We start from the raw sequence: 23,711 nt of genomic DNA on the forward strand, positions 1-23,711 counted from the left end.
AGGAATTGGGTTGAACTGTTTTATAGAAAATGGCCAGAAGATATTATAATGGTGAGACAGTTGGCATATTCAGCTAACCTCTATGCTCAGGGCTTTATAACTCTGACTAGCTGGGACATTTTGCTTGATTCCCTGTTCATATTAAGCAGGATGGCAGAAACTTGAAATTTGGGAGCACCTGGCTAGATAAGGTTGCTACTACAAATAAGTAGTTGATTAGCTATGGAATGTTTCATAAACATGGATAAAAGTAGTGAGTCAGGCTATCCAAATAGATGCAATTAATTTTTATCTATAAATACACATGCAGGCCAAAGATAGGCATGGCTATCCACACTCAGTCCAGTGGACTTCTACAATTGTACTTGTTGGCTTATGCGGCTCTTTCTATGTCACCAGTCTGAAGTTCCCTAAAGAAGAAAACAAAATCATCTGTCAACAAAGCACTGCCATAGGGAAATAAAAACTGCCACATGTCTACTCTCCAGGAAGATTGCTCTTTGACTAACGGAAGCAGTAAAGCGCACCTCTGCAAAAAGTTAGATATTGACATTTTAGGTGGAGCTTCAGTTGAACTCAATCTTAGACAAAAGCATGTCAGCTTTCTCAGGTTACTAAGGCTCCAGGTAATACCCTGTGTATTAAAAGCTTCAGATTCAGAACCCAGCTATACATCATCTGATAGATGACAGGTGGAGATGAAATATTTCTCACATACCTGGAGCAACTAGGGGATTTTTGGTTTTCTGGAATCCTGTATTATTGGCATGAGAAGGGCTTTTTTTATCCTAACAACTCTAAGGATATAATCGATGAAAACTAGTTAGGATTGGTACTTTCTGATATTAAAAAATATGGAATGAATTTAGGTATATATCTCTATGATACCTATGACTTTAAACAAACAAATTTGGTGTATGCGTTGCCTCATTTCACACTGTTCACATCATCAATTCACTGACCTGTAAATTTACGGCTCCTGGATTTATTTTCTCTATCAGCCCCAGTGCTATCACTCTGGGAAGTTATTTTGAGAGGTCTCTCCTCTGATAATGAGCCAATAGAAGTGTCATTTGGATGAGGCATGGGCACATCTTACCAGCACATCAGAGCTAAAGCAATTTATGAGGTTGTAATCTTATTTCCTATAAATTAAATAATCTAATGTTATCTCAAGTTTATGAATTAGCACTTCATAAACAAATGAAGCACCATTTTCCTCATTTGCTACCTGGCCTAGTAACTGAATCTGATGTTCTGATGAATTGAAGGCTAATGCTGAAGTTATGAGATTTGACTTGTGCTGATCAGACCTACTATTCCCCCCCCCCCAGTATTTTAATTAAAAATTTAACAAGAAAAATACTAATAAGAATAGGTAAACCTTCTTAAGTCTAGGCGTGTCCAATTGTGGGAGTTGGTGCTCATCTCCATTTCTAAGCCAAAGAGCCGGTGTTGTCCGTAGACACCTCCAAGGTTATGTGGCCGGCATAACTGCATAAGCGCCGTTACCTTCCCGCCGGAGTGGTACCTATTGGTCCACTTACATTTGCATGTTTTCAAACTGCTAGGTTGACAAAAGCTGGGGCTAACAGCAGGAGCTCACCCTGCTCCCCAGATTCGAACTGCCGACCTGCAGTCAGCAAGTTCAGCGGCTCAGCTGTTTAACCCACTGTGCCACCATGGGGTCTCCGTATAAATAGGAATATATAGATAAATATAACCATATTTCAACAACAATTACATAACAAACTACAGGAGTTTTACCAACATACACCTTTAATTACATGTAACTCTAAAATACAAATATTTATACATAAATAAATACATCCATAAATTAATTTTAAAAGAGGATTGCCTGCTTACTTTTTGTCTGTTTCCCTATAATATAGTATTTTCCCACCTTATATTTAGCAATTTTTTTAACTTTTGCTTGTTTTAACAATAACAAATGCATTTCCAGCTGTTTATATTTCCAAAACTGTACATAAATTCTTTTTCTCTCGAATATATGTAAATAAAAAGTTTCAATTTTTCTAAAAAGGTGTCCAGCAATTTATCCTTCAAGAAAACAGTTAACCAGTCCATTTCTATTACTTCCCATATCTGTTTGACTATTCTTAAATGTCCAATATGTCTGAGAATATATGATATCTACATAGGAACAATTGGTTCTAAATATTACATTTAATTTGTGTTTGGATTTCTCGTGTGATGAATTTGATAATTTGAAACATGTATTAAATACAAGTGAAATACAGAATGATGTTTTATTACATTTTCTTTCATTGCTTTTGTTTTCCAGCCCTTGTGGCCAAGAAGGGATGTGGCTTCTTTTGTGGCTTCCTATTTGTCTAATAACTCTAATGTTTACAGTGAGAACAACAGTCTTTCAGAAGTGATTGTGTAGGAGCCAGAGTTGCCCATATTGTATTTTAACTCTGTTTATCTTGTTTTATGTGTTTTAATTGTCTTTTATCTCTTGTTTTAATGATGTTGTATCTTGCTATGACCCACAGGGTGAGACAGGTAAGAAATTCATTATTATTATTATTATTATTATTATTATTATTATTATTATTATTATTATTAACACGGTATCTCTGAGAATAGATCTACATTGCCATATAATGCAGTTAGCAGCTGCATTATATGGTCATTGTATATGGGGTCAGAGACACTGTAGTATATCAAAATGGCTTGGAAAAGATTTGCTTCTTTTTCCCTTTCTGCAAAATCACAAAATTCTACCTAGTTTTCAATCATTATTTTTAGTTACATTGACATCTGTGTTTCCCAATGAACAGAATGTGACATGTGACTGAACTGCCCATTACACTATGTTCCTGGGTTACAAATATCATTTCCTAATTGGTTCTATCATAAAAAACATAGAAAATTTATCAAATTGCAAAAACTTTGATTTTGTGGGACATCCTGCAGCACAGTTTACTCTAGTTTTTCAATGAATATATCAGTCTTGACCAATTCAACATATGTGTTGCCGAAGGCTTTCATGGCTGGAATCACTGGGTTTCTTAAGAGTTTTCCGGCCTTATAGCCATGTTCCAGAAGCATTTTGTCCTGACGTTTCACCCACATCTATGGCAGGCATCCTCAGATTGTTATGAGGTATATTAGAAACTAGATCAGTGAGGTTTATCTGTCTGTGGAAGGCCCAGGGTGGGAGAAAGAGCTCTTGTCTGTTGGAGGCAAGCGTGAATGTTGCAATTAATCACCTTGATTAGCATTGAAAAGCCTTACAGCTTCAAAGCCTGGTTGATTCCTCCCTAGGGGAATCCTTTGTTGGGAGGTGTTAGCTGGCCCTGATTCTGAAAACGGGAATTCCAGACATGAATCAATCAGGACCAGCTAACACCAACCAAAAAAGGATTCCATCGGGCAGGAAGCAGCCAGGCTTTGAAGCTGCAAGGCCATTTAATGCTAATAAAGGTGGCCAACTGCAACATTGACATTTACCTCAAGCAGACAAAGAGTTCTTTCTCCCACTCTGAACATTCCACAGATATATAAACCTCGCCTAGTTTCCAACAGATTTCACATCCTGAGGATGCTTGCCATAGATGCGGGCGAAGCGTCAGGAGAGAATGCTTCTGGAACATGGCCATACAACCCAAAAAACTCACAGCAATCCAGTGATTCTCGCCATGAAAGCCTTCGACAACACAGTTTCACATCACTTCAACTGGGGCCCCTTCCACACAGCTGAATAAAATCCCAGGTTATCTGCTTTGAACTGAAATATATGACAGTGTGGACTCAGATAACCCAGTTCAAAGTAGATATTGTGGGATTTTTTGCCTTGATAATCTGGGATATAGGGCTGTGTGGAAGGGCCCTGTCTTGGCTTGATGCTATGGAATCGCGGGAGTTGTAGTTTTACAGGGTCTTTCGCTTTCTGGTGCTTCCCCAAATCCCAGAATTCCACAGCAAGGAGTCATGGAAGTTAAAGTGGTGTCGAACTGCAACAATTCCACAGCGTAGATGCATTCATTGCCCCAGTTAGGGATAGCTCTGGCATGCCATTAAGGTCTCACTTTGGAAATCCACAGCCTGGAGCCACGGCGGTGAAAGCGGTGTCAAAACCGCATTCGTTTTGCAATGTAGATACACCCTCCCTTTCCGTCGCACTGTGTGACACTGCCAGGCCGTAAAAGGGCGGCCCCGCCTCTCCATTTGCGACCAACAGCAACGCAAAACTGCGTCTCTTTGCATTGAGGAAGAAAGAGGAGGAGGAGGAGGGCCAAACTACTTGGAGCGGGAATTGCAAACGGCATGGCGCAGGCCGACTCTTCGGGAAGGAGCCGCCCGGCTTTCGAGCTGCAGGGGCTGCTGCTGCCGCTGAAAGACGGAGTGAAGGACGAGGACGACGAGGAGGAGGACGACGCTCACGACGCCGAGCCCTTCGACGTGGCTTCTGAGGAGAACAGCCAACTCCTCCGACCCCCACGAAGGAGAGGTACAGCGAGGCACAGCCCGTGGAAATCTTCGGGTGCATCTCCACGGCGGAATTAATGCACTTCGACACCACTTTAAACTGCCATCGCTCAGTGCTATGGAAGCCTGGGAGTCGTAGTTTGGCGCGCTTTGGCCGAGAAGGCAACAGACCTTGCAAAACTATAACTCCCACAATTCCCATGGCACTTAAAGTGGCGCCCAGTTTCCTTCACGCCACAGTGTACAAGGTGTATCCATTTCTTATTTGTATATGGAGATGACCACACCAGGAGTCCGCAAACTAAGGCCCGGGGGCCGGATGCGGCCCATCGAACCCTTTTATCCGGCCCCCACGGCACAAGGGCAGAAGGGGGTTGGGCTAAATGACCCAAGGGGTCTCTTCTTCTCTTACAACCCTTATTATTACAGTAGAGTCTCACTTATCCAAGCTTCTGGATAATCCAAGCCATTTTTGTAGTCAATGTTTTCAATATATCGTGATATTTTGGTGCTAAATTCGTAAATACAGTAATTACAACATAACATTCCTTCGTTTTGAACTACTTTTTCTGTCAAATTTGTTGTATAACATGATGTTTGGGTGCTTAATTTGTAAAATCATAACCTAATTTGATGTTTAATAGGCTTTTCCTTAATCCCTCCTTATTATCCAAGATATTCTCTTATCCAAGCTTCTGCCGGCCCGTTTAGCTTGGATAAGTGAGACTGTACTGTATTATTATTATTATTATTATTATTATTATTATTATTATTAACATTGATTCTGGGTGGCCATCTGTCAGGGATGCTTTGCTTGTTCTTTTGGTGCACAGAGGCAGAAGGGGGTTGGACTAAATGGCCCAAGGGATCTCTTCCAAGCCTCTTTATTATTATTATTATTATTATTATTATTATTAACATTGATTCTGGGTGGCCATTTGTCAGGGATGCTTTGCTTGTTCTTTTGGTGCACAGAGGCAGAAGGGGGTTGGACTAAATGGCCCAAGGGATCTCTTCCAAGCCTCTTTATTATTATTATTATTATTATTATTATTAACATTGATTCTGGGTGGCCATTTGTCAGGGATGCTTTGCTTGTTCTTTTGGTGCGCAGAGGCAGAAGGGGGTTGGAATAAATGGCCCAAGGGATCTCTTCCAAGCCTCTTTATTATTACATTAGAGTCTCACTAATCCAAGCTAAACGGGCCGGCAGAAGCTTGGATAAGCGAATATCTTGGATTATAAGGACTGATCAAGGAAAAGCTTATTAAACATCAAATTAGGTTATGATTTTACAAATTAATCACCAAAACTTCATGTTATACAACAAATTTGACAGAAAAAGTAGTTCAATACGCAGTAATGTTATGTTGTAATTACTGTATTTATGAATTTAGCACCAAAATATCACGATTTATTGGAAACATTGACTACAAAAATGGCTTGGATTATCCAGAGGCTTGGATAAGCGAGGCTTGGATTAGTGAGACTCTACTGTATTATTATTATTATTATTATTATTATTATTATTATTATTATTATTAACATTGATTCTGGGTGGCCATCTGTCAAGGATGCTTTGCTTGTTCTTTTGGTGCACAGAGGCAGAAGGGGGTTGGACTAAATGGCCCAAGGGATCTCTTCCAAGCCTCTTTATTATTATTATTATTATTATTATTATTATTATTATTAACATTGATTCTGGGTGGCCATCTGTCAGGGGTGCTTTGCTTGTGCTTTCAGTGCACAAAGGCAGAGGGGGATTGGACTCAATGGCCCAAAGGGTCTCTTCCAACCCTCTTTTATTATTATTATTACTATTATTATTATTATTATTATTATTATTATTATTATTATTATTATTATTGTTCGGTGGCCAACTATAGTCCGGCCCTCCAACGGTCCGAAGGATCGTGAACTGGCTCCCTGTTTAAAAAGTTTGGGGACCCCTGCTCCACACCATTATAGCAACCTGATCCCACTGCCAGGGCTGTGTCCTGTGGGATCCTGGGATTTGTACTTTGGTGAGGCACCCACCATCCTAGGGCCCTTCTACACAGCTGTACCTTCCAGATTATCTGCTTTGAACTGGATTATCCAGCAGTGTAGACCCAGGGCCCTTCCACACAGCTATCTAACCCAGAATATCAAGGCAGATAATCCACAATATCTGTTTTGAACTGGGTTATCAGAGCCCACACTGCCATATATTCCAGTTCAAAGCAGATAATGTGGATTATCTACATTGGTATTCTGGATTATATGGCTGTGTAGAAGGACCTCTAGCTATATCGTTTGGTTGAGAATATTCAGCACCAAACTACAGTAGAGTCTCACTTATCCAACATTTTGGATTATCCAACGCATTTTTGTAGTCAATGTTTTCAATATATCGTGATATTTTGGTGCTAAATTCATAAATACAGTAATTACTAGATAACATTACTGCCTATTGAACTACTTTTTCTGTCAAATTTGTTGTATAACATGATGTTTTGGTGCTGAATTTGTAAAATCATAACCTAATTTGATGTTTAATAGGCTTTTCCTTAATGCTTCCTTATTATCCAACATATCCGCTTATCCAACATTCTGCCGGCCCGTTTATGTTGGATAAGTGAGACTCTACTGTACCAATTCCTGGTTCCATTATTTTGGAGTTATGTATAGATTTTTCTATTGAAGTATGCCAGTGGAGAATTGTACATTCTTTCCCCAACACTACGAACCCCATGGTTGCATTTTGGGGAGGTATGAAGAATTTTTAGGGCCCTTCCACACAGCCATATAACTCAGACTATCAAGGCAGAAAATCCTACAATATAACTGAGTTATCAGAGTCCACACCGCCATATATTCCAGTTCAAAGCAGATATTGTGGGATTTTCTGCCTTGATATTCTGGGATTTAGGACTGTGTGGAAGGGCCTTTAGACTCTCAGACTGGATCTACACTGCTATATAATCCAGTTCAACGCAGATAATCTGGATTTTATGTATCAGTGCAGAGAGGGCCTCAGTGCCCTTCCACACAGCCATATAACCCAGAATATCAAGGCAGATAATCCACAGTATCTGCTTTGAACTGGATTCTCTGAATCCACACTGCCATATAATCCCATTTAATGTGGATTTTATACAGCTCTGTGGAAGGGGCCTTAGGGCCATCCACACAGCCATATATCCCAGAATATCAAGGCAGATCCTGGGATATAGGGAAGTGTAGAAGGGACTGAAGACAGAATGACTAGGGGTGCATCTATTACAGTTTGACCTCACTTTAACCACCGTGGCTCAGTACTATGGAATTGTGTCAGTTGTCATTTGATGAGGCACCAGTCCTCTTTGGAAGGGAAAGCCTAAAAACCCTTATATAACTATAAGGGCAGGGTGTTCGACAGTGGAACTCTCTCCCCCGGGCCGTGGTGGAGGCTCCTTCTTTGGAGGCTTTTAAGCAGAGTCTGGATGGCCATCTGTCGGGGGTGCTTTGAATGCGATTTCCTGCTTCTTAGCAGGGGGTTGGACTGGATGGCCCATGAGGTCTCTTCCAACTCTACTATTCTATGATTCTATGATTCTAACTCCCATGTTTTCATAGTATTGAGCCATGTGAAGTATTGTCAAACTGCATTAATTCTACAGTGTACATGTCATAAATTGCAGCCAACTTGACAGCAGTTAGCTGTTATGTGCCTTGAAGTTATTTCTGACTTATGGCAACCCTAAGATGACTCCTATCTCTGGGTTTACTGGCAAGATTTGTTCAGAGGAAGTTTGCTTTTGCCTTCCTCTGAAGCCGAGAGAGTGTGATTTGCCCAAAGGTCACTTCCATAGGTTCACTTTAGGGTCACCATGTCAGAATCAACTTCTGAGACATAAAGCAAGAATGCACAGCACGTACATCAGGATTTTTGTAGATTTTATTTCACAAATTTAATAATAGGAGCCCAAAGCCTAAATAATATTAATTGCTTTGGGGTGAGGAGGGCAGGGTAAAAGTACATTAAATAAATACATACATAAAAATCTCCCATCTTATCAGCACACTTTTCGTATATTGTGCCGGAGATGAGTAACTGCGAAATGTTCCTTCTTAGCATCACTCCAGCCACAAGTACTAGTGACATACTGTATTTCCATTACTTCATCTAATGCTGATATTTGTTGTTTACGAGGGCTGGGATTAAAGATTGGCAGATTCTTTTTTTAAAAAATTAGGGTCAGCAGTCTTTGGGGGTTTCCTTTATTTCTTCATGTTCCACCAAATATTTAAGAGACTCTTACTAAGATAATACTAAGAGCCCATGGTGGCACAGCGGGTTAAATTGCTGAGCTGCTGAACTTGCTGACCAAAAGGTCAGCGATTCGAATCCGGGAGGCGGAATGAGCTCCTGCTGTTAGCCCCAGCTTCTGCCAACCTAGCAGTTCGAAAACATGCAAATGTGAGTAGATCAATAGGTACTGTTCTGGCGGGAAGGTAACTTCACTCAATGCAGTCATGCCAGCTACATGACCTTGGAGGTGTCTATGGACAACGCTGACAATTTGGCTTAGAAATGGAGATAAGCACCAACCCCCAGAGTCAGACACGACTAGACTTAATGTCAGGGAAAACCTTTACCTTTAAATATAAAATAATATGAATTAATTCTGAAAGATATGCTATTTTTCTTTTTTTTTCTTTTGCGTAACAAGTACTTAAGAGAATATAAAGCTTGCATGGATCTAAGGTGCATCTACTAGAATTAATGCAGTTTGACCCCACTGCTCTGGCCCTATACTATAGAACTCTATACTATAGAGTTGATAAAGTTTCAATTCATAATTCTAAAAAGATTATTTTTCACGTTTCTTGACATCTCAACATTTCAAATTTGTTTCTTGATTTCTTAACATTCACAATTTTCTCATTGCCACACACACACACACACACACACACACACACACACACACACACAAACTGGGCCGAATGGGTGGAGACAGGTGAAAAAACTTGCTATTTCTTCACATTCCTGATGTCGATTTGGGAATAACATCAGTTTATATCAATGTGTTGTTTTTAAAAATGTTTCTTAAACTATTGCTGTTTTGTAATGAAGTTGCATCTATAATCACACTTTTTAAAGGAGAGTTAACATTTTATTTATTATAAAATCAGTATACTTCAAGACTGTATTGACAATCTCCTTCTAAATAATTGCAGTTAAAATACAGGACAAAAACACCAAAAAAGAGTATGAAGTGGTTGGACGGTTCGTCTTCGTTGGTCCTTGGTGGAAAGTGAATGTAAAAGTTAAACAGTTTGGATCAAAGTACTATATGGATGGTTATCCGTCTTACTTTCTACAGACTGATGCAGGGAGAAACCAAAAGGCAGTCATTTCTCTTTTCTTTAATGAATGTGGTGTTCCTGAATCATTACAAAAAGCATTTTGGGAGTGGCTTCCGAGAGATTCTTCTCTAAACATTATCCATCTCGAGCAAACGTTATATCAGTTTACTACATCAAAACTTATGGAAGAACAAATATCTACAGACCCCAAAGAATTTGACATTTTTTATTATGTTGAAAGATCCCGTAAGTATACACATGTATCATTTATTATTTGTTGATTATTATACTAGCCAGTTCATTGGTCTTAATTTAGTTAGAGAAATCTGAAATGTATTAATATATGCCTGTAGTATGATATAGATTTCTATTTATTCTTACTTATGTAAAAAAACAGGAGCCCCGGTGGTGAAGTGTGTTAAAGCACTGAGCTGCTGAACTTGCAGACTGAAAGGTCGCAGGTTCAAATCCCGGGGGCGGAGTGAGCGCCCGCTGTTAGCTCCAGCTTCTGCCAACCTAGCAGTTCGAAAACATGCCAATATGAGTAGGTACCGCTCTGGCGGGAAGGTAATGGTGCTCCATGCAGTCATGCAAACTGGTGATGGAACTTGTAAACTTGCCACACACCCCAACATGCCAAACTTTGAATACTGGTGGGGATTGACTTTAGAGATTGGGAGTTATAGTTCTCCCACATCGACAGAGCATTGTGCACCCAACTGATGGATCTAGACCAAACTTAGCACAAATACCCAATATGACCAAATTTGAATACTGGTGGGTGGGGTTTTTTTGTGGGGACGGGACTGGCCTAACATGATGGTAATTGTAGTTCTCCCAGCATCCAGAGACCCTTGTGCCCCTCAGTGATCTGAACCAAACAGGGCACATAGACCCAACTTGGCCAATTGTGAATAAAGGTGGGGTTTGGGGGTGATTGACCTTGTCATATAGTAGTTGTAGTTCACCTGCATCTAAAGAGCACTGAACCCAGCTAACAAAGGATCTGGACAAAAGGAAAAATGGTCTTTCCTAATAAATAGTGCTACAGATTACAAGGGGGGGGGGGGGTTGGAGGGAGGATTCCCTGTTTGTTTTCAAAAAGGAAGGACAGAAGAAAAGGAGATCTTCAGCCTTCTCTGCCAAGGGGATTCCTAAGACCGTCAGAAATATGTGTTTCCTGATGGTCTTCGGCGACTCCTCTGACAACCCCCTTACGACCCGCAAATTGAGAAATGCTGCCTTAAAGGAAGTATAAAGAGTACACAAATTTAGATATACAGAGTCTCGCTTATCCAACCTCCGCTTATCCAACCTTCTATATTATCCAACGCAGTCTGCCTTTTAGTGGTCAATGTTTTTGTAGTCAATGTTTTCAATACATTGCGATATTTTGGTGCTACAAAATAAATTGACTACAAAAATGCGTTGGATAATCCAGAACGTTGGATAAGCGAGGCTTGGATAAGTGAGACTCTACTGTATCTATAATTAACTGTTTGATGTTATAATATTAAAGTAAGGGCCTTTACAAGTTAAATTGAAAATTAATGATCTGAAGTCTGCAATCTCTTTGTTTGCTTCTTTGTTTCTTGTTTCTGTAGCTGTAGGGAAAGCTGTACTATCAGCATTAGCTTATCCTATTGTGCTTGAATTCTTGCCAAAACTTCTGCCATGCAATGTTTCTGATTGCATTCAATGGTACCGCCATAGCCAAAAACATTGCGAAGGTGATCAATTGACAACATTGGAAAAAATCTTACAGGAGGAGCCATGGAAACTTGGATTCAGCAAAGTAAGAACATGAATAAAATATTGTAGCAATTCATTTTGTAATTGATTCCATTTTTAAATACAATGTAGCTTCAATCCATTTGAATAAATGCTGCATTTTCAAAAATCTTGTTACCGTAAAATATGTGTACAGGAGCAGATACGTATGTATTGGAAGCAAGCAGTTGAAAAGGAGGGACATTTTTGTCTTTCCATGCTCAGATGACAAATCAGTTGAGTGGCACTTATACAAGGCTTGCCTCTATGCACAGAGACGAAGCGAACAGGGAAGAGAGCTATTTCCTCCCTTCTTTGATAATGGGGTCCTTATGGTACATTACCCATCACTTCATACATCATCTTACCATTGTGACAGGTGCTTCCCAAGTGTTACCTTTTGTTACAAAAACACTTTTGTCTATCTCATCTGGAACAAGGTTAAGAGATTTGGACTTGGGTAATGGGTATGACTATGCACATTCGTGATTCTTTTCATAAGAAAATTCAGCCAGCTAACCCTGCCTTTGAATTAACTGTGGATAGCATTAACTAGGGTTCGAAGCAGAAACAAACTTTATCTGCCCCTCCAACCCCGTAGAATAGCACTGGTATCAAGATGCACTTTTATTGTATTTCTCAGAGAATGTCTGCCACCATCCACGTATTTATGAAGGATAACTTAATATAACACATGGGTATTCATTCGTTAGTCCCCTCTGCTAGAGTAGACCCATTAAATCCACATAATTTATATTAGCCTTGACTCACCTGCTTCCCAGAATATTGACTAACATCTTGTTCCTGCTGATGTTTCCTAACTCTTCACACTGTACTGTACTTAGTAGAATATAATAATCCAAACAGGAGGTAACTAAGGCCCCTTCTACAGTGTCCCTACATCCCAGGATCTGATCCTAAGTTATCTTCTTAGCCCAGATTATTTGGCAGTGTAGACTCAAATAATCCAGTTCAAAGTAGATAACCTGGGATCAGATCCTGGGATGTAAAGACAGTGTAGAAGGGGCCTAAGACATGGCTCGCCTGGTGAGTAGGTGTCTCCAAAAGTAGGTGCGACCGACAGACTCATTTTAAAGCAGTCTTATTCACTGCCAGCATCTCAATCTCATCTTTGGTTAATATTAACAAATGCTGCTTCAGTTTTGAGACGGAGACCTACCTCAATAATAGCTTTCTTATTCATTGGTTAAAGAAGTGTGGAATATGGGACAAACAAATATTGATGTTCAATAATAAAATGTTCTTTTTAAAAAGGCAATGATGCATACTGTTATTTAGGTTGGTTCAAAATTGCCTATAGAACACATTTTATTATTAATTCATACAATGAATTCCGGGAAATAAAGATATTCATGTTCAGGAACATTCAGGAGCAAGACAGAAATTAGAAGTCTTTTTGTTCAGTCACTTTAGTGGATAACTATAGTCCCCTATAAACCTAGGAACATCCCTGTTGTTATAATTGGATATTGGTATTCACCACATGTTGAGGTCTACAGTCACTACTATACTGAGAATATACTGAGTCATAATTTATTTAATGTGAAAAATCTCACGTGATATCAGCTGCATTTGGAATCAAAATGATTCAAGAATGCATATAGGAATGTACAGGTTGTTAATCTTATATGATGACTAATAGATTAACCAATAAAATTCTGGAAGATCTTCTGAGATTTTGAACTTTCCTTGCTTTTTGGAAAAATAGTACACTAATGTTTATGTAAGGTTATGTGTTTTCTCCTCTTTAACATAAACCAGTTTTCTCAAATATGCTATAAAGGTAACAGTATTTTGCTGTCTCTAAAAGATCATGTACAGGGAAGTTCGTGCTGGACTGGCTGAAGCATGTTTTAAGGCCTTCCATGACTGTGAACATCTTTATCAGAAGATTCCGACTTTGCAGAGGAATGCACTAATGCTGTATGGAAACCTCAAGGAGCGCTGCAGAGAGTGTGGACATACATATGAAGAACAAGATAAGTTGACAGATATGGTATCAAAGAAGATGCCTGTGGAAGAGGCCTGGCAGGCACTCAAGTTTTTGAAGGATGAAGAGGTCGTGATTACTGAGAAGAAGCTTGTGTTTATTCCTCGACTTTATAAAGCTGAGAAGCAAATTGCTGATATTGTATATAATCTCAGACAAAACCCTCCATGGCACTTTCATGTTGATATAAAAGAGGTTCTTAATGGTGGTTCATGTATTAATAACCTCAGAGACTCGGATGATGAGAGTGTAGTAATTGAAGAAAAACCTTGTGAAAGAGATCCAAACAAATCTGGCAATGCTTCACGTGAGCAGGAAAACTGTAAGAATGATTTTGAGTCTGAGGAGCAAACTCAGAGCAAGGAATCAAAATGTGAAGCAGAAGTGGATCCAGATCAAGGGAAGGCAATAGAACTGATCTGTTCTAATCCAGTGACTGTTATAAGTGGCAAAGGCGGTTGTGGGAAAACCACAGTAGTTAGCTACCTTTTTAGCTTTCTGATGAAGAAAGAAAACGAAGAAGTTACAAATGCCTGCAAAGATTTCGAAACTGATGTGGATGCACCTGAGGAATGGCAGACTTCCCATCAGTCTTCTAATGTGAAAACAAATGACTCTCTAAACATTTTATTTACTGCACCTACAGGGAAAGCAGCTGCTCTTCTGTCCAAGAAAACCAAGATTCCTGCTTATACTCTTCATCAGGTATGATTCATTTTTTAAAATCTTTCCAGTAAGCTGGTGCTTGGTGCTGTACTTTCAATGTTTTAAACCATTTGAATGTAATTGGAATCAGTCACACATTTGCTAGAAAAACTTCTTGAGAGCCCTTTGATTGTTTTAAGACAGATTTTTGTCGGCCACACTAGCTGACAAGGCCCATGATGAGGACTACAGTTGTGCCACATGTGAAAGCAAAATGTGAGTGCAGATTTAGCAGTCAGATACAGTTGGGGGTTGCTGGTACACTGTAACATCTTCAGCTTCTGCTAAGAGCACTGCTGTTTCATCCTATGTTGTCTGAGTATGGTGCTCAGTGCTTCCCTTTAGTGCTAGACAGGCACACCTTTTGGCATTGATAATTTGCATGTAATTGAAAGTATGCAAAAAGCAGTGGTCTACTTCTTTAGTAGGCAACCCTCTAGCCTATAAGTGTCACCTGACATTTTTTAGGGCAGCAGTTCCCAAACCTTTGTGATCATGGAACCCTCCAGGAGACATTTTTTTTCCTGTGGAGCCCTTACTCTAAATTGTGAACCTGCAAAGTCCTTATTTTTTTCATCTACAGGCAATCCCCAAGTTATGAACAAGATAGGTTCTGTAGCTGAATTTGTATGTAAGTCAAAAAACAAGTCCAAAACAATTGGAGGGCCAAAGTTTGCCCATACCTTCTTTAGACACTTGCACTCAGTGCTTCAATCTGGTTTTTAGATGTACATGGAATGAGGAAAGTATATTGTTAGATATATTGCTATATTGTATATAAAAATATTCATTGTTAGATGAATATTCAGGAGGTGCTATCTCGTCCCATCTGTCTTTACCAAAGGGGAATCAGGATGGCGAGAAATTGCATTGCTGAATTTAACTTCTTTAGGATACACACTTCTTTTCAATGCTCCAACCCATTTATTTTTTTCTCTTGGGAAGCCTTTTGATCAACAAAGACAGCAAAAGAAAAACAAGCCTTTGCTCTATCCAAATGCAAGCCTTATTTTTCTTCTGTTCTCTCTGCTGATCTACGGCCTTCCTCTAGGGAAAAAATACTGTAGATGGGTTGGAGCACTGAATACCACTGTGCAAATGAACTCCACGTGTCAACAGTGCAAGTTCTGATCATCTTGATTTTACCTGCAAAGGCAGGTAGATTTATATCATTTTTCTGAGTGTGTGTCTGGGGAGGCTGGTCTACAAGATACAGAGGGCTCTTGGTAGCCAGTGGGGTTTGATTTCAGAACCCCTTGTATATAACAAAATCTGTGGCAAAATCAAGGCTGGCTGTTTTGATTCTGCTTCAAATCATCATATAGTACTCATGTATGTTACAGATTAGAGATTATACCTTGATCTGTGGCTTCAAGGGTAATTTTAAATTAAGGTGGCTGGATACTCTGGTCTGTGGTTTCCGAATCCGGTTTGCAAGATCAGTGTAAATCATGGCTTACTATTTCTAACCTCATAATAAACTGTGGTTTATGGTCAGCATGCAACTGAAGATGAATCTACCTGTGAAATGGACAAGCAGGGAGAACATTGCTCATGTCTGATCCTCTAAATCAGAAGTGGGATTCGTGCAGCCTTCTGGATATCGTTAGACAATCTCTAGCAGTCCTAATGGCAAGGAATTTATTTATTGTGTCAGAAGTGACTTGTTGGTCAAGTCGCTTCTGGTGTGAGAGAATTGGCCGTCTACTAGGACGTGGCCAAGGGGACACTCGGATAAGTTACAATCCTGCGGGGAGGCTTCTCTCATGGCAAAGAATGCTGGCAATTGAAACATCTGGAGTTGATTCCTACCTTTATTCTAAGTCAAACTTTCGCACCCTTCCTAATTTTTAAATACTGTGTTTTCTTTTAGGTCATGTACAGTTATTATGCATGGAGGGATAATGGGGGAAACTCTCCATGGAAGTTTTCTAGAGTCAATATATTAGTTGTTGATGAAGGAAGCTTGGTGCCTGTAGGAATCTTAAGCAACGTTTTAAAGTACTTGTTCAATAATGCCCAGCTTACAAAGCTTATTATTCTTGGTAAGTACAAGCAGTAGTGAAAAATGAGAAAAATGAAATTTTATTTCACAATTCATGCAAATTTGTGAGAAATCCTGAACAATTTTTAGATGTTTGAGGTTCAAGCAGTAAGTGAATGCTTTCCCCTTTAGTTTTGTTTCCATTGCATATGATATTATGTGGCTTAGTTGCCTATATATTTCATGTGTCCTGAAATCACTGAACACAGGGCTTTGTTAAGCTGTATTTATTTATTCTGTTGTGGAGCTGTTTTCATCATCATCCAAATCTAAGGAAAGTTAAAGCTTCATTTGTCTGTATTGAATTTTTTTCAACAGTAGGCCCAAGTGAATATTTAGTTATTTTGAAAAGCCCAATCTACCAAATTCAAAGCTTTTCTGAAGTTATTTAACCTCTGGCCTGCTGTAAAATCTATTTGATTACAATGTATATCCTCAAAAGTAAGCCTGCTGGTCTAGTTACTGCAGTAGACATTAACATAGTCAAAATCTTGATTTACAACTGAATTGAATCATATAATCGCAGTTGAGGCACAACTCAGTGGAGAATGAAATGGTATTGCTTGGGATGAAGGTAACTTAATGTTCCTTTTAGATATTTATCTTAGAGAACTCCAGTACACAGAAAAGAGATGAAGAGAAATACTTCTTTATGTTGTCTTTATGTCTGGAATATATTTAAAGTTAAATTAATCCTGTTCCCGTTGGGAAGTATTTTAGTATTGCTGTATCATTGGGTGAATGACAAATGCTTGTTCCCAGATATATTGTTCCGGGTATTTTAATCACTCTCTAGCTATCAAATTCATGCAACAAAAAAGGGGGGCAGCGTCTCTTACTTTCATGTTACTACCCATCAACAGTAGCTTGACACCACTTCAACAGCTAGGCCTCCATCCTGTGAATCATGTATTTGTAGTTTGGTGATGCACCAGTACTCTTTGGCAGAGAAGGCTGAAGACTTTGTAAAGCTATAACTCACAGGATTCCACAGCAGCTAAAGTGGTGTCAAACTGAATTAATTTTACAGTGTAGATATAGTTCTTAGTTCATGTCAGGTACATTATACATGTTGGAAGAATGCTTGAAGGTTGCCATATAGGCCAACTCTGCTTCTGTTGCATGGAGGACTAGGCAGTCTATATATTTGGACTGCATCTGAAGGAATTCTACACACACATCCATATAACACCAGAAGTGACTTGCAGTTTCTCAAGTCGCTCCTGACACGAAAAAAATCCATGTAATATATGCTTAAGCTCCTCCAAGCAGAGCGGGATTCTGGTGCATTCAAAACCTTTGTCAGATGGATGAATTATATTTGTATAAATTCCTTCCAACCACTTTGAATAATAAGTGTTGATCTTTATATATACGGTAGAGTCTCACTTATCCAACATTCTGGATTATCCAACACATTTTTGTAGTCAATGTTTTCAATGCATTGTGATACTTTGATGCTAAATTCGTAAACACAATAATTACTACATAGGATTAATTTGTAATGAACTACTTTTTCTGTCAAACCTGTTGTATAACATGATGTTTTGGTGCTTAATTTGTAAAATCATAACCTATTTCGTTGTTTAATAAGCTTTTTCTTAATATCTCCTTATTATTCAACATATTTGCTTATCCAATGTTCTGCCGGCCCGTTTACTGTAATATGATTCCTATATCCATGAAACTGGGATGTGCAGTTTCATTCAGACAATTCTAACAAAATTTATCCTTTCTAGGCATTTTAGGTCATCCAGCACAATTACGGAATTCTTGGGCCAAAAGTTTTTCATTTCAATAGATTTCCCCCAGTTTTACATATCCACAACATACCCCCATGAATACTAGGATCATACTGTACCTAAAATCAGTGCTCAAGTGGAAAACTTTAAGCAGGCTTGAGGAAATCCCAGGTTTCACAAAAGTATAAAAATAAATACAGGGAGGGACATAAAAAGTAACCCAGTGTGGAGACAATGTGCTCTCGTTGACTTTGGAATTGTGGAAGAACAAATTCGAAAGGGGAAGATAGAGTTTCCAGGAACACATGGTTGTCAGATATCCTGGATGGGAATGTGTAGTATTTTGTTGTTGGTCACATGTGTAAAAGGATTTGATTTGTGTCAGTGCTCTGCTATGATTGATGTGATTGGGGTTTACTATAAGCAGTTTAAGAGGGAAAGACACATGTAATTTTATTATTTAATATATCTTTGCATAATATTTAGGTGATATTCGGCAGTTACCCAGTATTGAGCCTGGTAACACATTGGCTGACTTTTTTGCAAGTTTGAAAGCAAGAGGTTGGTGTATAGAACTAAGGACCAATCATAGGTCTGAGTCTCAGTTAATTGTGGAGAATGCAACAAGGTAAGGTTTAAATAAAAATTGATATATTCAGTTGCTACAAATCATGTTCTACAGCATGAAAAGTTGACTCCCATTAGTTGCCCTTGAACCTTTTAATTAGACATAAACAAATATCTGGAAAGTTTGCTGTCATTTCACTATCATATTTGCCATAGTAGAAACGTGGGAAAAAATATTTTTGTGTGAAATGAAATAAAGCTGCTGTTAAAAATTAATCAAGCAGCCAGGTAACAATATCAGCAAAATGTTCAGCTCTGGCTGAATAATGCCTAACCAGTCTGAAACATTTATGTTTGCTCTTTTTGCTATAGAATCTCTCAGCAGAAATATCCAGTGTTTGATCAAGTGCTGAAATTTTCCCAAAGCAATAAAAGCTGGCCAGTGCCAAGTCCTGAGAAAAAATTTATTCTTCTTGTTTTACCTGCTGAAGATGGTAGTAACTGTAAGTTTTAAATGTTAAAGAGATCACTTTTAACTATTGCTTATATCTAATGCATGTTGGCTCTTTCAGACTCAGTTTAACTTACTACATAATTTAGGAGTAGAATTCCCTTAGTTTTTCATGCAAAATTAGAATCACTGTGATCTTCTGAAATGTGTCAAATTTTACAAAGTCAGACATTACTTCTCAGTGGCTAATGCACAACAAATATGTGTTGTGATCATGAATACGTATTACTAGTGATCAGGTCAAGTTCCCATCTATAATTCCCTTGTTGTTTTAAAGTTATTTTCTAGTTTGAAATTACCGTATATACTTGAGTATAAGACGACCTGAATATAAGACAAGACGCCTAATTTCACCACAGAAAACTGGGAAAACATATTGACTCGAGTATAAGCCAAGGGTGGGGAATGCAGAAGCTACTGGTAAATTTCAAAATAAAAATAGATATCAATAAAATTACATTAATTGAGGCATCAATAGGTTAAATGTTTTTGAATATTTACCGTATTTAAAAGAAAAATAGTAAACTAGCTCTGTAATCGGAAAAGTAGGGTCAACAAAAACAATGTAGTATCAACAATAACTTAATAATAGCAATAGCAGTAATAATAATAATAATAATAATAAACTTAATTTGTATCCTGCCCTATCTCCCCGTGGGGACTCAGGCTGCCTTCCAACATAGCAACAGGCAAACATTCAGTGACTATATAAACAATACAGAGCCAGACATAGATCTATAATTATATATACTAATTTCACATATGATTCCCCCTGAAACATTTGCAAATCAACTCTCTCTATATGTGCATTTCCCTCCTGCAATATTTGCAAGTCCTGTGGATCTGTTTATATCTATCTAGACATATCTCTCTATATGTGCGTGTGTGCATTTTCCCTGCAATATTTGCAAGCTCTATATATCAATATTCATATCTATCTAGACATGTCTATATATATTTGTGCATTTTCCCCCTGTAATATTTGCAAGCCCTATCTATCTATATTCATATATATCTAGACATCTCTCTTTATATAGATAATTATATCTATATAGGATTTGCAGAGACTTGCAAACTTGTGAAGGGAAATTCATATATAAAAATAATGTATAGAGATACAAATATACAGGTACATGGAAATCTCTAGATATCTATATGTATATAGGATTTGCAAAGACCAGCAAACATATGAGGGGAAAGTTCAAACATAAAATTAATGTATATAGATAGATAGATAGATAGATAGATAGATAGATACAGGTATATAGATATATAGAGATTGCAAAGGCTTGCAGGGGGGAATGCCTATATATCTGTAAGAGAGATTAACAGATATTTCAGGGGAAATGCTTTTATAAGATTATTGGATTTATATATATTCTTCTTCCTGAGTTGCAAGGACTTCTTTCCCTTTTCAAAACATTCCCTTATTTAAGAGTGAGGGAGGCTTTGGAAAAGTAAATTCACTGATAAGGGAGGGTAAGATGAGAGAGAAATATATTATATATTTCAAGCAATGGCCTCCAGGCTCTGCTGCCGGCTTACAACTTGTCTAATGTAGTTTTAGGTTAGGAACTGGTTACATGTACAAGGGTGAGTCTGGTTTAGAATTTATTTTAATTCACTTTCAGAAAAGACAAATACATTATTTTTCCATACAGTCTCTCTGCTATTCAATACATTTTGCCTGTCTATCAACAAGGTTTCATATTCCCTTATTAAAATAGGTTTTCAGCTTAGCTGCAAGCCACAAATGCACCGCTGTCTTCACGTCTTCATTAGTCATGAATCTTTGTCCTCGTCGGGCTTCTAAATGTTTGATTTACATATATTTAAATTTCTAATTTTGTTATTTCTTTTTTCCTATTCTTTTATTATTATTTAACCTATACATTTTAGACAACATTGAGCAACAATCAGACAGAAACAGAGAGAGTAACAAGTATACATGTTTGCACAACTAACAGAAGACAAAAAGTTATTGAAATACATTGAAATGCTAAATGCTACACTTATAACACTAAGTTAAATAAACTGAAATGTTACTTCCAATTAGTATACTAACTCTGTCTTCTTTTTTTAAAAATAATAATTCAAAATTTGACTTCAAATTTTTATTTTTACATATAATCCCATTCTACATGTTTTTGCATCTCAAAGGATCACTGAGCTCTGTTCTTTTTGGAATATGTACATACAAATAATTATAGTTTGACATAACATAAATCCAGTACTACTACATTTAGTACAACAGTTTTAGGATTTTTTCTCATTTTTTCCTTTTTTACCCTGTAAGATGTGTTAGATTTTAATTAACGATATTTTCTCTGACATATAGAGTAAGGTAGAGTACTTACAGCAACCCTGTGTGGTACCCTAAGATGAGAGATAATAATTTTGTTATTTCTGACTTGTTTTATAAGCACACTTCATGTTTATTTTATTGTTTATGATCTAATTTGCTTGTTATGTTATGCCAGCATTAAATGCTTGCCAATATTTTGCTGTAAACCGTCCTGAGTCTCCTTGGAGAGATAGGGCGGGATAAAAATAAAGTATTATTAATCTATCAGGCCATACTCTGATAAGGTGAAATCAGGATTATAGGGAGGATGCTTTAACACTTCAAAACGAAGGTTTCGGATAGTGTCAACAGTATGAACAGCAGTGTGCAAATGTGCATTGTCATGTAACAACACAGCACTCTTGGATAGCAGTCCTCTGTGTTTTGCCTGAGTTTTAGGCTTCAACTTTTCAGTGAGGCCATTTGATCCCCTCAGAGAAGCCCTACAGGGACGAAGAATCATGTCTGATGAAGAGGTGAAAATGATGGTGCATTTGTGGCTTGCAACTCAGCCTAAAACATTTTTAAATAAAGGAAGCTTGTTAACAGATGGGCAAAATGTATTGAAAAACAGGGAGACTATATTGAATTTATTTCAATCAACTTTCAGAAAAGGCAAATACATAATTTATTTGTCTTTTCTGAAAATTGATTAAAATAATTTCTACAGCTAGAGTGTGGATCATTTTGTACTCACTCTCATATTACTTGAGACATTGAATTACACCTTCAGTCATCCCTAACCATTTGATACAACTGACATAACAGCATCATGAGGGGCACAAGTTGCCCACTGCTTATATAGGGTTTTGTTTATTTACATGGGGAAGGACGATACTCCTCACACTCTAAGAAATAACCGTATGACAAATGGAAGGAAAACTGTTGCCAAGGGAAGAAGGTGTGCAGAGATTCCCACTGCAAGCCAGCCTTTACTCTCTCAGTTGGAACTTGCAGAGTCTTTTCAGTCTGTTAAGTAAGAGCATGGCCTATGTTGGGATGAGAAAAGCAAAGGGAAGCGTTTTCATTGTGGACCTTCCTCTTGAGCAAAATGGAGAAGGGCGGGGATGGATTTGGCAGTTATGAGTCTCTAAGTACTCACATTGGTTGTATGGAAGTCCTTTGAAGACTTCACGGTGTCCCCATGTGTAAGATGCAGCTAGGCTTTGCATCAACTAACAATAAACATTTTGCATCACTTTTTTAAAAATAGCAATTTGTTCTGTTATTAATCTTTATCTGTGTTTTCTTGTAATTAGATTTACAGTCAGCCATAATGACTTTGCTTGAAAATGGCCCAGGATTGAGTAATCATACACAGTCACAGTTCATTACTTTCAGAAGGTAATAAGCGCATGTGTGTAGGCATGATAGATCTTCTGTTGTCTGTGCACTAAAATGTCCAGAGATAATGGGGGAGTGATGCTGCATGTCTTTTAATCATGGAGATGTACATGGGAACTGGGATGATTTTGGAGTACATATTTCCTCCAATCTTCATTCCTTTGCCATCAGTTAATATTTGTTTATTATCCAGTTGTTGGGGGTGAATCCTGTCTAATATTGATCAGATACAACAACAAATAGTGACTAAAGGTAGAAGTAGGGAAAGTATTCTCACAGAATGAGAGGCCAAAGAAAGAAAAGAACCCTTAGGATGGCTACGAGTAATATATTATCAACTGAACTGATAGAGACTTACCTGGGATTGGGAACATTTAAATTCAACTGGTGATGTAGCCTCACTACAGAATTCTAGTAGTTTGACATCATTTAAACTGCCATGGCTCAAGGGTACAGAATTCTGGGATATGGGGATATATTTTTCTGTGATAAATTTAGCCTTGGCATTGAATGTTTGCCATGTTTTTGTGTTATATTTGGAAGCTACCTTGAGTCCCTTCGGGGGGGGGGGGTGCAGGTTAGAAATACAATTTTATAACTAGCTGTGCCTGGCCACACGTTGCTGTGGCGAAATATGGTGGTATGGGAAATAAAGTATTGAGGAATTGGTGGTAGTTAAAGTAAAGGGTAAAGGTTTTCCCCTGACATTAAGTCCAGTCGTGTCTGACTCTAGGGGTTGGTGCTCATCTCCATGTATAAGCTGAAGAGCTGGCGTTGTCTGTAGACTCCTCCAAAGTCATGTGGCTGGCATGACTGTATGGAGCGCCGTTACCTTCCCGCCAGAGCAGTACCTATTCATCTACTCTCATTTGCATGTTTTCGAA

General features: G+C 38.2%; 1 protein-coding gene across 2 annotated transcripts in view; it reads left to right on the forward strand.

The window, feature by feature from the left end:
• The first annotated feature begins 4,178 nt into the window (after nucleotides 1-4,178).
• The window catches only part of helb (DNA helicase B), a 37,116-nt gene continuing 17,583 nt past the window's right edge, over nucleotides 4,179-23,711 (forward strand). Inside the window, exons 1-8 of one of the 2 annotated variants that reach the window (XM_062982588.1) lie at nucleotides 4,179-4,480; nucleotides 9,661-10,035; nucleotides 11,394-11,584; nucleotides 13,391-14,275; nucleotides 16,149-16,320; nucleotides 18,548-18,689; nucleotides 19,001-19,131; nucleotides 22,743-22,827. In XM_062982588.1, the coding sequence (XP_062838658.1) occupies nucleotides 4,297-4,480; nucleotides 9,661-10,035; nucleotides 11,394-11,584; nucleotides 13,391-14,275; nucleotides 16,149-16,320; nucleotides 18,548-18,689; nucleotides 19,001-19,131; nucleotides 22,743-22,827 (2,165 nt within the window). In that variant the 5' untranslated portion in view covers nucleotides 4,179-4,296. The remainder of the gene's footprint in view (nucleotides 4,481-9,660; nucleotides 10,036-11,393; nucleotides 11,585-13,390; nucleotides 14,276-16,148; nucleotides 16,321-18,547; nucleotides 18,690-19,000; nucleotides 19,132-22,742; nucleotides 22,828-23,711) is intronic. The other variant, XM_008116587.3, reaches the window with a different exon arrangement.

This window comes from Anolis carolinensis, chromosome 5 (genome assembly GCF_035594765.1).
Source record: "Anolis carolinensis isolate JA03-04 chromosome 5, rAnoCar3.1.pri, whole genome shotgun sequence".
NCBI classification, from domain to species: domain Eukaryota; kingdom Metazoa; phylum Chordata; class Lepidosauria; order Squamata; family Dactyloidae; genus Anolis; species Anolis carolinensis.